A 15,568-nucleotide genomic window follows, 5' to 3' on the forward strand; every position below is an offset into this window, starting at 1 on the left:
GTACTTTCGCAAGGCACTGTAGTTTACTTTTCAGGACTTTGAACATATTACTGGACTTTAAAATTTTGTTTCTCATCATTGCACTGAGAACCAGAGAGCCAGGATCCTTTGTTCCCTTTAAAGTGATTCACTATTAAACTGAGTGATGGTAATCAACCAAGTGTTATGTTTGCTGAAGTGTACCAGAATGAACAAAAGTTATTCCTTACAGCCACTGGTTACTCAGGTTATTCCATAACCTGCTAATACTTTCAACAAGATCCAACAAGAGTAAGCCATGATGCATAAAGAGATATAAATGAAAATATCAGTGAATTGTGTGCAAACATAAAGTAACGCAGAGGTACAAAACCTCATGGCACACATGTGCCAATCGGAAATGGTAAAAAAAGAATAAAAATCCTGTATGAGCATCACACCTTCACTGCAGCAAGCAGAGTTATTTTGGACAAATACTGAAATTTCACCTCAACTGACTGGCTTTAATACATTTCATAGATTGTGTTCTTTTTGCCATTATGATAACATTACATGACACATACTTGCTTGCAGAAATTGCTGTGAGTCCTAACAACACTGTGGTAAACATCTATGAGAAGAAAGGCGAAGACTGGGTTAAGATCCACGAGCTGACTGAGCACAGTGGACAAATCACAGGTACTGTAGCTCCAGCTGAGAAGTACTGGATTTCACTGGTTTTCACTTGTTTACAAATGTCCCAGTACAAAATGTGGACCCTACTGTACATGTAAAAAAAGAACAGGTTTACTTTATTAGAACCTCTACCTAAGGAAAACTGTGTTAATGGATATTACATCGTTTTATTCCCAAATGATAAAATAGTTAAGACTTAAAGTTAACTGCTTTTGCTGACAGAAGGATCTGCTGTCCACAGGTATTGATTGGGCACCGGTGTCCAACCGTATTGTGACCTGTGCCTCTGATCGGAATGCCTATGTGTGGACACTAAAAGATGGTGTGTGGAAGCCCACACTGGTCCTGGTGCGCATCAACCGTGCAGCCACCTGTGTGAAATGGTCCCCACAGGAGAACAAGTTTGCTCTGGGCAGTGGAGCTCGGCTTATCTCTGTCTGCTACTTTGAGAAGGAGAATGACTGGTGAGCAAGATTAGGATTAAAATGATGACTCCGCAGAAACTGCCAAGAGTAACCAGTCCTGAATGAAGAACTGCTAACTTGAGGACATCAAGAGAAAAAGTCCATTAAATTGTTCCCTTATCTGCATTTCATACTAACACGGATCAAGCTTAGAAAGTTCTGATTAGATTCAATTATAATGTTTAATAATTATTCTATTGAGGCATACAAAAGTATTCATGCCCACTGAACCTGTCCACATTTTGTGAAGTTCAACACAAACATTAGTTTTATTAAAATTTCATAGGATTGACCAACACAAAGTAGTATATAATTGTAAAGCAAACAGAAAATGTTACATAGGTTTAATTTTCTTTACAAACCTGAAAATGTGGAGTGCATTTTTATTTATTCAATACTTTGTAGAGCCAGCTTTTTCGTTAGATCCAGCAGCAGGTCTTTTAAAGAATATCTCTACCAGCTTTGAACATCTACAGGCAAAGATTTTTATCCATACTTTACAAAAAATTTAACTCAGCCAGATTAGAAGGATAGCAGCTCTGACAACCAAGTCTTGCCACATATTCTCAGTTGTAGGACTGGACTTTGACTGGATCATCCTAACACATAAATATGCTTTGATTTACCATTACAATGTACAGGGGTTGGACAATGAAACTGAGACACCTGGTTTTAGACCACAATAATTATTAGTATGGTGTAGGGCCTCCTTTTGCGGCCAATACAGCGTCAATTCGTCTGGGAATGACATATACAAGTCCTGCACAGTGTCAGAGGATTTTAAGCCATTCTTCTTGACCAGGATAGTGGCCAGGTCACTACGTGATGCTGGTGGAGGAAACGTTTCCTGACTCGTTCCTCCAAAAGACCCCAAAGTGGCTCAATAATATTTAGATCTGGTGACTGTGCAGGCCATGGGAGATGTTCAACTTCACTTTCATGTTCATCAAACCAATCTTTCACCATTCTTGCTGTGTGTATTGGTGCATTGTCATCCTGATTCACGGCACGCCTTCAGGATACAATGTGTTGAACCATTGGATGCACATGGTCCCTCAAGAATGGTTCGGTAGTCCTTGGCATGTGACGCGCCCATCTAGCACAGTATTGGGCCAAGGGAATGCCATGATATGGCAGCCCAAACCATCACTGATCCACCCCCCCATGCTTCACTCTGGACATGCAACAGTCTGGGTGTACGCTTCTTGGGGGCTTCTCCACACTGCAACTCTTCCGGATGTGGGGAAAACAGTAAGGGTGGACTCATCAGAGAACAATACATGTTTCATATTGTCCACAGCCCAAGATTTGCGCTCCTTGCACCATTGAAACCAACGTTTGGCTTTGGCATGAGTGACCAAAGGTTTGGCTATAGCAGCCCGGCCGTGTATATTGACCCTGTGGAGCTCCCGACGGACAGTTCTGGTGGAAACAGGAGAGTTGAGGTGCACATTTAATTCTGCCGTGATTTGGGCAGCCGTGGTTTTATGTTTTTTGGATACAATCTGGGTTAGCACCCGAACATCCCTTTCAGACAGCTTCCTCTTGCGTCCACAGTTAATCCTGTTGGATGTGGTTCATCCTTCTTGGTGGTATCCTGACATTACCCTGGATACCGTGGCTCTTGATACATCACAATGACTTGCTGTCTTGGTCACAGATGCACTAGCAAGACGTGCACCAACAATTTGTCCTCTTTTGAACTCTGGTATGTCACCCATAATGTTGTGTGCATTTCAATATTTTGAGCAAAACTGTGCTCTTACCCTGCTAATTGAACCTTCACCTCGGCTCTTACTGGTGCAATGTGCAATCAATGAAGACCTGGCTACAGGCTGGTCCATTTAGCCATAACACTCCCAAACTAAAATTACAGGTGTTTCAGTTTCATTGTCCAAACCACATCATATTAAAAGAAATATGCTACTTAGTAGGGTAATTAAAAAAATGTACGAATGTATGTTTGTTTGCGCATAAAAAACAACACTATTTACTAGAAATGAAAAAAACTACAAAAAAACTGCAGAAATGTAACACCCCATAGAAGAAAATGTATCTTCTTTTGTGAAGGTTTTACTTTTTCTTCATATTAAAACACAAAAATAGAAATAAAACTGGGGTTCTACAAAACAGACAACAGTTTTCTTATAGTACATATTTATTGCAGAATTTAAGTTGTGTTTTTTCTAAAAGTCATGTAATGTTTGCGACTCTAAATTTATTTTATTTAGCTGGACTGAGGGCAAAATGGCTCTTTGGATTGTAAACGTTGCAGACCCCCGGTCTAGGTAGATGGCCATGTCTTGGCATTCTTGTATTTGGTCCATCTTCCGAACATGGGAAGAGGATGGATTGAACAGAGCTCTGTGTAATCTTTTTTTAACGTGTCCTGTCTGGCATATCGGGGATACCATATAGAAAAGCTGCTTGCCTATATGTGCCAGGATAGATTTTCTCAACATCTCAAGACAGAATCTTATTGCATGATTGGCCTTATTAAATTGGGATATAATACATTGACGTTTGTGGTTGGTACTGGACCAAATGTGGAAAAGATTTATTCTTATATCATCGTGTCAACCTTATTTGACAAGCAGATTGTTGAGAATTTTGAGCAGATCAGACACGGAGTTTTATCTGTCTCAGGTGGCTGAGCAAGCACATTAAGAAGTCCATCCGTTCCACAGTTCTGAGTCTGGACTGGCATCCCAACAACGTCCTGCTGGCAGCTGGCTCTGCAGATCTTCACTGTAGGTAAGGCCAGACTCTAACCTTCTTTAGATCAGCTAGGAACCTAAAACCTTCATGGGTTTTTGTGCCATTGTTAAACATTTTCTTGCTTTTATTAAAACCCAAGGTTGTGGCAGAAAATAGTTTTCATTAAATCAAATCAAAACAGTGTAGCGGTTAAAGCTGGAAGCACAGCTACAAATCATAAAAGTCAGTCTCGGTGAGTTCAGATGCTCTCTGTGCTTCTCAGAGTTTTCTCAGCCTACATCAAGGACATCGAGGACAAGCCCGGCCCCACACCTTGGGGGGCCAAGATGCCTTTTGGGGAGTTGCTGCTGGAGCATAAAGACTGTGGTGGGTGGGTGCACAGCGTCTCCTTCTCCGCTAGTGGGGACCAGTTGGCCTGGGTGGCCCACAACAGCAGCATCACTGTGATTGATGCTGCACAGGGGAAGGAGTGAGTACAGTTGCTATGTCTATGCTAAAAGACAAATGAGAGTTAAATCATGCAGTCTTCGTGCTATCTTATTGTTGCATCTTACAGTATAGCGTATTCCTACCTTCAACTCAGGGTAACCCAGCTGACCACAGAGCTTCTGCCGCTGCTGAGCGTCCTTTTTGTCAGCCCTACGGAGATTGTTGCTGCGGTAAATAATACATGTTCACTGTTTGTGTGTGTGCTGAGTATTTAATTCCAAAATGTATTCTGCAAAAATGTATATTAACATTGGATATATTCAAAAAGAAAAAAGGCAGACAGGTGAAGAATATTTCTCGAAAGCCTCTAAGAATTAAAACAACAGATAATTCAGGGGATAAGGAGGAATATTATTGAACAAAGGCTTCAAGAGCCTCTCTGAGCAAACAGGATTACAAATATAAGATGTTGATTTCATGAGTCAACAAAGAATCTAAGTAAAAAATTAGAAAATTCACACCTAGAGAATCAGCAGCCTTCTGCTTACCGCCAACACATAAAAATAAATCTGGTGACTTTAAGTGTGGAGTGTCAAAAGTGTTACAATGTAACCAATAAATAGTTCATTATAAAATTATTTATATATGACATGAGTTAGAACAAAAGTGTAAATAAACAAATGCATTAATAAATAGTTAAATGTTATTACTTATGATATTGTAATGTGTCAATTTATGAAATACATAATGAAATAACTTTCATTCATGAATTAACTGTTTAAACTGTTTAGAAGTATTTTAGTGCCTTTAAGTTCTTGTGAATTAGAGCCAAATAATAAAATTATTTAAACTGTCAGCGCAGGACATCAAACACAACCCAACAGCTGATTGGTTTACCCTGCAAAGCATGTCTACTTCAAACCAATTAAACTGAGCTAAGCAGCAATAGCTCTGCCCTCTAACTTTTATTGGTAAGGCTGATGGATAAGATCAATTCAGGATGTTTTAAAACACATTACCTTGAAAAATGAGCATTGACATAATTATTATTGTTTCTTTCAAATAAAATATATTGGTTTTTATTTATTATTAACATTTAGTTAACCTATTTTAAAAAGTATCCATGTTATTGCATCTAATTTTAATTAATAAATTATGCACATAGGTAATCATTCCATAGCTTACTTATTTATTGAATTGTGGCACCGTACATGGTTGTAGGACTTCTATTACAATATTTGTCGAACCCATTTCCAGTGATTTCTCCCTGATCAGCAAAACCCTTAAAAAAATGCCTCATCTACACAAACATATTTTAACTGGTGACTTTGTCCTTGATGCGGTTTAATGTCCTCTGTCCATGTCAGGGCCACGGTTGTTGCCCCTACCAGTTCTCCTATAGAGGTCCAGGTGCCCTGGAGTTTGTGAAGAAGCTGGATGTCCCAAAGCAGACATCCAAAGGCAGTTTGTCAGCCATGCAGCACTTCCGCAACTTGGACAAGAAGGCCACTGAGGAGGACAGCAACGAAGTAGAAGCTCTTCATCAGAACAGCATAATGTACAAACTTTATTTTTAATCCTTTTATATTTTGTAGATTTAATTCAATTCAGTTTATTTATCTAGCACAATTTACATAAAATGTTGTCTAACAGCACTTTACAATAAGAGTCAAACCCAATCATACAAACAGATTCAGACTCAGTTACATATATTGCAATGTAATCCTCGCTATCAAACAATGCCCTCAAGTTCACTTTAATAATTCAATTGGTAATGAAGTTTTCTTTCTAAGGAAATCATTGAGTCACAGACCTGCAGCATTAACTCCTTCTGGGCCAGCATCTAGGAACGGGAAAGTAAAACTTCCTCTTAACAAGAAAAACCTCCAGCAAAACCAGAAACTGGCTCAGTGTGAGCGGCCATCTGCCTTGAATGATTGGATGTTTGAGAATATATAGTATACACACAAAAAAGGAGAAACACTGACCCAGGACTACTTTCTAAGTTAAAGAAACGTAAAGATCTAATGGCAGTAGTAGCTTAGTGTCTTCATCTGAAACGCAGCTAAACAGACCATCCGAAGAACCATCAAGTATTCCATGTCAGTCTTTTGAAAGAGTGGACGGTCAAGCCACATGTGTGCGTGCACGGTTGTGGATGAGGAAGAACCTCAGGAGCAGTTCTTCCCTTCTTCAACTGTTGACATTTTGAATTCCTCTCTAAACATTTCCCTTCTTTTAGAGTCTCAACATGCTGTCACTGTGGGAAGGTAAAACTGGCTCGATGGTTGAAGGCATTTCTTACAACTGTAATATGCTTTGTTCTGCAGGCAGCTGTGTATTGTATCAGGGGTGGAAGCCAAAGTGGAGAGCTACAGCAGTGTAGGTCTGGATGGAGCCATGGTAATCTGGGACTTTAAGGTACACATGTCAACTATGTCTTAATGCAGCTGTGCATAGAGGATTTCATTTAGAAAATCAAATGGCAGATATGTTTTTAAAAACACTCTTGGTTAAAATTGCCACAAATTATTAACTTTATTATTTCAACACTTTAAATGTAAGGTTTATTTTCCAAATTTAAAATAATGATACAAAGAAAAAAGATTAAACTAAGGCCAATTATTCTTATTGTTATTATTATTAATGCTATGATTTTTATTATAGTAGTATTTACAGAAATGATAATATTAATAGTAATTAATGTTTGTGTAGGACAGCCTGGCCAAAGTGGCTGAAGAAGGGCAGTAGACAGATGTTGTCCAGTGTAGCAGGTGGTTTACTTAACAAAAAGTGTGACACATTTATTTTTACAAAAATTCAAAACCTATTAACTATGTTAATAAACCTAACTGAACTTAAAGAAACTGAAATTAGCATCAAGTGCACTCAGTTACCCTGACATGGTTCTTTCCTCCTGAACAACTGTATCCTGTTGTTTAAATACAGTGCCTTGCGAAAGTACTCGCCCCCTTGAACTGGTCAACCTCTTGCCACATTTCAGGCTTCAAACATAAAGATATAAAATTCAAATGTTTTGTGAAGAATCAGCAACAAGTGGGACACAATTGTGAAGTGGAATGAAATTTATTGGATGTGTCAAACTTTTTTAACAAATAAAAAACTGAAAAGTGGGGCGTGCAATATTATTCGACCCCCTTGCGTTAATACTTTGTAGCGCCACCCTTTGCTGCAATTACAGCTGCAAGTCGCTTGGGGTTTGTCTCTATCAGTTTTGCACATTGAGAGACTGAAATTCTTGCCCATTCTTCCTTGCAAAACAGCTCGAGCTCAGTGAGGTTGGATGGAGAGCGTTCATGAACAGCAGTCTTCAGCTCTTTCCACAGATTCACGATTGGATTCAGGTCTGGACTTTGACTTGGCCATTCCAACACCTGGATACGTTTATTTGTGAACCATTCCATTGTAGATTTGGCTTTATTTTTTAGATCATTGTCTTGTTGGAAAATAAATCTCCGTCCCAGTCTCAAGTCTCTTGCAGACTCCAACAGGTTTTCTTCCAGAATGGTCCTGTATTTGATTTGTGCAGTGTACGACTGATTGTTGTCCAATGGGGATGGTGTGTTCAGGGTGATGAGCTGTGTTGCTTTTACGCCAAACATATCGTTTTGCATTGTGGCCAAACAGTTCGATTTTGGTTTCATCTGACCAGAGCACCTTCTTCCACATGTTTGGTGTGTCTCCCAGGTGGCTTGTGGCAAACTTTAAATTAGACTTTTTATGGATATCTTTGAGAAATGGCTTTCTTCTTGCCACTCTTCCATAAAGGCCAGATTTGTGCAGTGTACGACTGATTGTTGTCCTATGGACAGACTGTCCCACCTCAGCTGTAGATCTCTGCAGTTCATCCATAGTGATCATGGGCCTCTTGGCTGCATCTCTGATCAGTCTTCTCCTTGTTCTAGGTGAAAGTTTAAAGGGATGGCCGGGTCTTGGGATATTTGCATGGCCTACTTTTCAGTTTTTTATTTGTTAAAAATGTTTGACACATCCAATAAATTTCATTCCACTTTTCGATTGTGTCCTACTTGTTGTTGATTCTTCACAAGAAATTAGAATTTTATATCTTTATGTTTGAAGCCTGAAATGTGGCAAGAGGTTGACCAGTTCAAGGTGGCCGAGTACTTTCGCAAATCACTGTACTTTCAAGCTATTCCAACAAAATAGTTTCCAACTGAATATTCCATAGAAAGGGTAAGACTAAACATTACAATAATCAACTTATTGATGCTACTTCATACCAGCAACAGACAAACAACTTTTAGAGTGTAGCCATTACCTCACACAACAAATATAAAAATAAGGGAAATAAAAAACCTAGAATTGACTTAATCAGGTTACAACAGTTTTTTCTAAATAAAAACTGGGTGATAGTAAATGTTTGCAGACTAAATAATAAAGATTAAAATTATAATAGAATAAACTCTCTGGGGAAATGGTATTCTCACACACTTTGTCACATTTGGTTTATTATGCTTACAAAATTCTTCATCCTTTCCCGCTTCTTATTATTATTATTGCTGTTGATAATAACATTGCCAATAATAGTAATTAATGCTTGTTATTATTTTTATTATTATCATTTAAAAAGCATCTTGTTAGAGTAATGTTTTAGGTTAACTTAACATGTTTTCTTTCTTTTTTTGCAGCACTGAATCAACACAGCTTTCATTATTTCTGAAGCATCAACAAAACCAAATAGATTATTTCCTACAAACAGACCATCTGCTTGTTCATTGTTGTTGCTTTGAAGAACTGGAAAACACCAGGACAGCTTTGTTTTTATATGAATTAAGAGACCAGTAAATAAAGCCTTCTTCTCATTTTAAATTGTATGCTTATTCCATGGACACATTATTCCTTCTGAGCTGCATACCGTATGTTCAACATGTTCTTTTATTCAAATCAGTTTATTAATATAGTGCTAATTCACAACATGTCATCAAGTTACTTTACAAAAAGGTTCCATTCGTATACAGAAATACAGGGGTTGGACAATGAAACTGAAACACCTGGTTTTAGACCACAATAATTTATTAGTATGGTGTAGGGTCTCCTTTTGCGGCCAATACAACATCAATTCGTCTTGGGAATGACATATACAAGTCCTGCACAGTGGTCAGAGAGATTTTAAGCCATTCTTCTTGCAGGATAGTGGCCAGGTCACTACGTGATACTGGTGGAGGAAAACGTTTCCTGACTCGCTCCTCCAAAACACCCCAAATGGCTCAATAATATTTAGATCTGGTGACTGTGCAGGCCATGGGAGATGTTCAACTTCACTTTCATGTTCATCAAACCAATCTTTCAACAGTCTTGCTGTGTGTATTGGTGCATTGTCATCCTGATACACGGCACCGCCTTCAGGATACAATGTTTGAACCATTGGATGCATATGGTCCTCAAGAATGGTTCGGTAGTCCTTGGCAGTGACGCGCCCATCTATCACAAGTATTGGGCCAAGGGAATGCCATGATATGGCGGCCCAAACCATCACTGATCCACCCCCACGCTTCACTCTGGGCATGCAACAGTCTGGGTGGTACGCTTCTTTGGGGCTTCTCCACACCGTAACTCTCCCGGATGTGGGGAAAACAGTAAAGACTCATCAGAGAACAATACATGTTTCACATTGTCCACAGCCCAAGATTTGCCCTCTTTGCACCATTGAAACCGACGTTTGGCATTGGTATGAGTGACCAAAGGTTTGGCTATAGCAGCCCGGCCGTGTATATTGACCCTGTGGAGCTCCCGACGGACAGTTCTGGTGGAAACAGGAGAGTTGAGGTGCACATTTAATTCTGCCGTGATTTGGGCAGCCGTGGTTTTATGTTTTTTTGGATACAATCCGGGTTAGCACCCGGACATCCCTTTCAGACAGCTTCCTCTTGCGTCCACAGTTAATCCTGTTGGATGTGGTTCGTCCTTCTTGGTGGTATCCTGACATTACCCTGGATACCGTGGCTCTTGATACATCACAATGACTGGCTGTGTTGGTCACAGTTGTGCCAGCAAGACGTGCACCAACAATTTGTCCTCTTTTGAACTCTGGTATGTCACCCATAATGTTGTGTGCATTTCAATATTTTGAGCAAAACTGTGCTCTTACCCTGCTAATTGAACCTTCACACTCTGCTCTTACTGGTGCAATGTGCAATCCAGGAAGACTGGCTACCAGGCTGGTCCAATTTAGCCATGAAACCTCCCACACTAAAATGACAGGTGTTTCAGTTTCATTGTCCAACCACTGTATATAGTGAATGCAATTCAATCATACAGACAGTATAAAAATCCATTGCATACATTCCATTACGTTTCTAGTTATAAGTCAGTTTACACAGTTTAGTTATTTTAATTGGTAAACAGTTTTTATTTCAACCTGGAAAGACTCACAAAGGAGCAAAACAACAAAATTATCATTAGCAGGTTTATAAATAAAAATATCTGTTTGACGCTCGGACCCTGGAGGAATACGTATGCTCTGAGGATGAAGAGAGCTAGTTAGAGCAATTTAGGATTAGGTATGTCTTCCCCCAAAAGTTGAGGCCGAGCTGAGAGAGGGAGTTATGAACTCTTGAAATCACGAGCAGGATGAGGTGCTCAATCCTAGGATGAAGATAGTTAAACCATATAAAGGTTGCCTGACAAGGCCTAGAGAGGAGTTGTCTGACAGGCAGATGAGTATGATAACTAAATGAGATGCCTGCCGAGGTATGATGGAACGAGCCTGCCAATGTAGGTAAGCTTAATTATCTACATAGGAATGCCTACCTACTAAGTAGAGATGCTTGTAAAGGCATGATCGAAAGCACCTGCCAATGGCAGAGATCATGACGCTTAACCATCTAAATGGGAATGCCTGCCATAGCATGATTAAAAGCACCTGAAGATGGTGGAGATAGAAAAGCCTAACCATCTAAATGAGATGTCTGTCAAGGCATGATTGAAGCGCCTGGAGATGGCGGAGATAGAGAAGCCCAACCAACTAGATTGAGATCCCTGTTAAGGCATGAATAAAAGTGCCTGGAGATGGTGAAGGTAGAGAAGCCTAACTAACTAAACAGATATGCCTGTAAAGGCATGAATGAATGCGCAGGCCAATGGCGGAGATCGTGAAAGCCTAACTATCTAAATGGAAATGCCTGCATGATGAAAGCGCCTGGAAATGGCGGAGATAGAGAAACCAAACCATCTTAATAGGAATGCTGGCAAAGGCATACATGAAAGCGCCTGCTTATGGCTGAAAATAATAAAAACGGAACTATCAAAATGGAAATGCCTGTCAAGGCATGAATGGATACGCCTAGCAATGGCGGATATAGTAAAGCATAACCGTCTAAATTGAGATGCTTATTAAAGCATGCATGAATGCGCCTGCTAACGGTGGAGATAAAGATGAGTTTACTTTACTTGAAGTAGCCTTGGTGTGGTTTAATGAACTTAAAGAAATTGAATAAATGAAGAGCAAATACCTGGCAGGATGCAAAAGGATGCAGCATCTAAGATGGAAGTGAGAGAATGGAGCAATCGGAACTGAGTGGTTGGAGGATGAAAACCTGAGATGATGAAGGAGTCATGTTATAAAGAGATTTAAATTAAGAGATTTGAATAGAGGCCGACCACCACCAGTTGATGAGGGAGCTCTTACCTAATAGCTAATGGATCATTGTGTGGATAAAACAGATTGTAGGTTGGGACAAATGCAGGAAGCAAATGCTGCAGACGACCAGCGACCTAGTCTCTGGAGAGATGTTGAAACTCTGTGGGAGGCTGCAGTAGTAGCAAGACCGATGCGAAAAGAATGACCTGAGAATTGATTTGGGGGAAGTTTACATGAAGCTAAGCTTTGTCTCAGATAACTGAGGAACCAGAGAGCAGTCATGGTGATGCCTTCAGGTGTGAGGAAGAGGGGTAAACTAAATGGGAAGAGTTTGTGTCATTTAAGAACAAACAAAAGAGGCTTTTTGAGAAGAAATTAATTCTGGCTAATAAGCTCTTAATATAAGGGAGGCTAAAATGGCGATGGTCAAAGCAATAGGTTATGAATGCTAGAACAGTAGGGATGAGCACGGGGAAGATAGGAGTATTATGGGCTGTACAGAATTTTGAGAAAGTTAGCCAGGCAAAAAAAAAAAAATAAATAGGGCCTGCGCGTGGATGGAGCTAGACTTGAATTGCAATAAATTTTAGCAGATTGGAGCAAAGGAAAAATAGATGAATTTGGTTGAGTTTCAGGTCTTCGAGAGGTGGTATCGGAGTTGGATGAGGATTGGCAGATGGGCAGAGGCAACGGAAAACCTGAAATTTGGAACTAGAGAGAGCATCAGCTGCTGAGTTATGATGGCCAGGAATGTGACGAGCAGTAATAATAAAGTTGTGAATGGCAGCTTGCCATGTAATACGGCACAGAAAAGGCATGATGGATTTAGATGAGGAGCGACCTTTATTAATCGCGTCTACTACTGCTGAATTGTCACAAAAAACGGCTATACGTCTCGTTTCCAAAGATTGCCCCAAACGCAACAAGCAATGGAGATGGGAATGATTTCGTAAAATGCTGATGATTCAGATTGAGGGAAAGATGGTGGCCGTATGCCAGCAAACCATGCGCCTTGAAAATAACCCCAAAACCCACGAACGGCGCAGCGTCCGTGTAGAACTGGAAAGAGTCTAGAGATGAGATGACGTCATCATAGAAAAGGAAATGCCGTTCCATTTTCGGAAAAGAGCGGACCAGAAAGCCAAGTCGGAGCGGCAACCTTCGTCTAAATAGACTGGATCTAGAAGGGAAGGAACGGAATTAGCCAGATCCAGTAAACGAGAAATGAAAGAATGTCCTTGGGGAATAATATAGCATAGCGAAATTCAGATGGCCGAGGAGGGACAGAAGTTGACGCTTGGAAACGACAGAGGAAGAGAGAAAAGACTGGGAAACTTCACGAATGCGGGACAGCTTATCTTCAGGCAGAGAGGCGACTATGGCGTCAGTGTCTATGGAGATGCCAAGAAACTCAAATTTTTTAACCGGGCCTTCTGTTTTTTCCCCGGCAAGGGGGACACCAACTTGGTGAAACAGCTGAATAAGCTTTGGGAGAGAGGGGCCAGGGCGATGGGAGGGGGGATTGATGAGGAGGAAATCGTCCAGGAGGTGGAGGACAGAAGGGAGCTTGCAAATGTTTAGAAGGATCCAGCACAGGGCTTCAGACAGCTTATTAAAGAGGCAGGGGCTACTTTTGCAGCCGAAAGTGAGCCTAACTGCAAAGAAGAAACGACAGCCCCATTTGACACTAAGGAGGTGCCATTGAGAGGGATGAACCGGCATGATTTTAAAAGCATCTGTGATGTCGGCTTTTGCTAGCCAGGTTGCTTTTATGAGTGAAATAGCATGATCACCGTAGCATAATACTGGGAAAAAGGGGGCTTGGGAATGATAGAGTTGATGCTGAAATGGGGGCCTGAGTGAAGTGCTGAAAGATCAATGATGAGGCACTTTTTCCCCAGAATATTTAGTAGCTATACTTAAAGGGCTAATGCGAAATGAAGAAAATGGAGGAGACTTAAAAGGACCTATCATATATCCTTTAGAAACCTCTTTTTCCAGAAGCTGAGCTACTATTTCTGGCTCACGGAAAGCGGACTGGAGGTTAATGCAAATGAATGAGGAAGGGGGCAGAAGAGGTACGTCAATGAAAAACCCTTGAGAAAGACCAGTGATAAGGAAATAACAAAAGGATGATCTAGGTGAGACTGAAGAAGAGCAACGAGTTCGGGAATAATGACAGGGGTGGAAAGATGACGGGATATTAACGTCTGCGACCTCGACGGTTCTGCTGAGAGATGAGCGACGGGGACAAACAGACTTGGGTGTGCATCCTTGCAGAAGCTGCAAATATGAAGGAAAGAACATGTCTGAAATGAACAAAAGCCTTCAATAAAGTTATTACTGATAGGAGTGTTGTTAAAAACCTCAATATTTCTCCCTGGCGATCTTGATTTGGAGGGACTGAGGAAGGGAGAGGGTGAGGATGAGAAGACAAACTGGAGGAGAAAACGAGAGCGGGACAGAGAGAGCTTTGGTGACCAACCGAACCACAGGAAAAACATGAAGAAGCCTGGGTGAGCATAATTTGAATTTCTGTATCTAGAATTGACCAGTTCAAGCGAATTTCTGATTGAGCTAGAACAGTAGCTGCTTTTGAAGAAAACATTTTATGAAATTGATAAAAAAAAAGGGAAAGGCCGTATTTCAGGTGTATGTCGGTGATGAGAGCTAAATATGTGTCTAGTTCAGTTCTTCTGTCTGGAAACACAGAGCAAATGACGTCCCTGAAAATACCAAAGGCTGACACAAATTCTCCGAAGGAGAGATCTTTAGAAAGGCGGGGGTCGGAAGATTTGAATATTGTTGTGACCTCATCAGATATTGCAAAGCGGTGGTCGATTTCAGGAGACGGTAAAATGAGAGAGACTAAATTAACAAACTGACCCTGGAGGATTTTTCCCCACAGCCTAGGTGAAATGCTGGCGTGCATGGAAACATAAGGCCTGCCTGAATAAAGAAGAAGTAAGAATACAAATTTAGAAATTGAATAATTACCTAAAAGAGAAAGAGAAGGAAAGGAAGAAAAAAATACTTCTCACCTAGAGATGGGCCCGGCCGGGCATTGGCGAGAGTGAATGGAGAAGGTAGAGACCGAGCAACTGACTGTGCAGTCAGCTGAGCGTTGGGTGGGGCAGGAGGCAGCCGTAGCGCCGGCGTGGCAGAGTCTGAAGAAACTTGGAGATGCTGAGTGAGCAAAGCGACTGCTGAAGCAAATCCAGTGTTGCAAATTCAGCGGAGCTGTAGAATGTGAAGCCTGAGGTGTAGGGGAATCCAAGGGAGGGGCCGAGACGGCCGCGGATGAGCCGGGAAGGAAAGGAAGCAGGAAGTGCTTCCTGGACGGAGGGCGGCCACGGAGCTGCTGGAGCGTTTCCTTGAAGATGGAGGAGGAGGTGGTAAATGAGAAGGAGAATCGAGAAGTAGCAGATCAATGAGCTGAACGAGCTCGGAAATATCCTGATCGGATCCGGGCGTTATTCCGCTTGCTATGAGCTGGAAAGATGGAGCACGCCGGGAAGCCAAACGAGAGCTTCTCCTGGCAGAAACTGAAGCAGGAGGGCAAGGAGCTGACAAAAACGAATTGCGATGAGCCAGCAGGATCGTCTGATTCAAAATCGGACATTTTGATCGAAGCTTAACAATGAGCAGTGATTTCTGAGTTGAAGGTCTTTAAATATAATGT

At 41.0% G+C, this 15,568-nt stretch overlaps 1 protein-coding gene across 1 annotated transcript; it reads left to right on the plus strand.

Annotated features, from left to right (window-relative positions):
• The first annotated feature begins 500 nt into the window (after positions 1-500).
• Positions 501-9,057, plus strand: LOC124863214 (actin-related protein 2/3 complex subunit 1A-A-like). The gene is made up of 8 exons (XM_047357510.1): positions 501-657; positions 896-1,118; positions 3,765-3,872; positions 4,099-4,305; positions 4,420-4,495; positions 5,633-5,823; positions 6,596-6,686; positions 8,936-9,057. Exons 1-8 carry the CDS (start codon positions 519-521, stop codon positions 8,939-8,941), a joined length of 1,041 nt encoding a protein of 346 aa, XP_047213466.1. The 5' UTR covers positions 501-518; the 3' UTR covers positions 8,942-9,057.
• The last annotated feature ends 6,511 nt before the right edge of the window (positions 9,058-15,568 follow it).

The sequence above is a fragment of the Girardinichthys multiradiatus genome, chromosome X (assembly GCF_021462225.1).
Source record: "Girardinichthys multiradiatus isolate DD_20200921_A chromosome X, DD_fGirMul_XY1, whole genome shotgun sequence".
Lineage (NCBI taxonomy): Eukaryota > Metazoa > Chordata > Actinopteri > Cyprinodontiformes > Goodeidae > Girardinichthys > Girardinichthys multiradiatus.

Excerpts from the sequence above, each read along its gene's own strand:
- LOC124863214 (XM_047357510.1), top strand. The coding sequence starts at position 519 with ATGATAACATTACATGACACATACTTGCTTGCAGAAATTGCTGTGAGT. Across the intron at positions 3,873-4,098 it reads TCTGCAGATCTTCACTGTAG|AGTTTTCTCAGCCTACATCA; the intron begins GTAAGGCCAGAC and ends TGTGCTTCTCAG. Across the intron at positions 5,824-6,595 it reads CTTCATCAGAACAGCATAAT|GCAGCTGTGTATTGTATCAG; the intron begins GTACAAACTTTA and ends TTTGTTCTGCAG.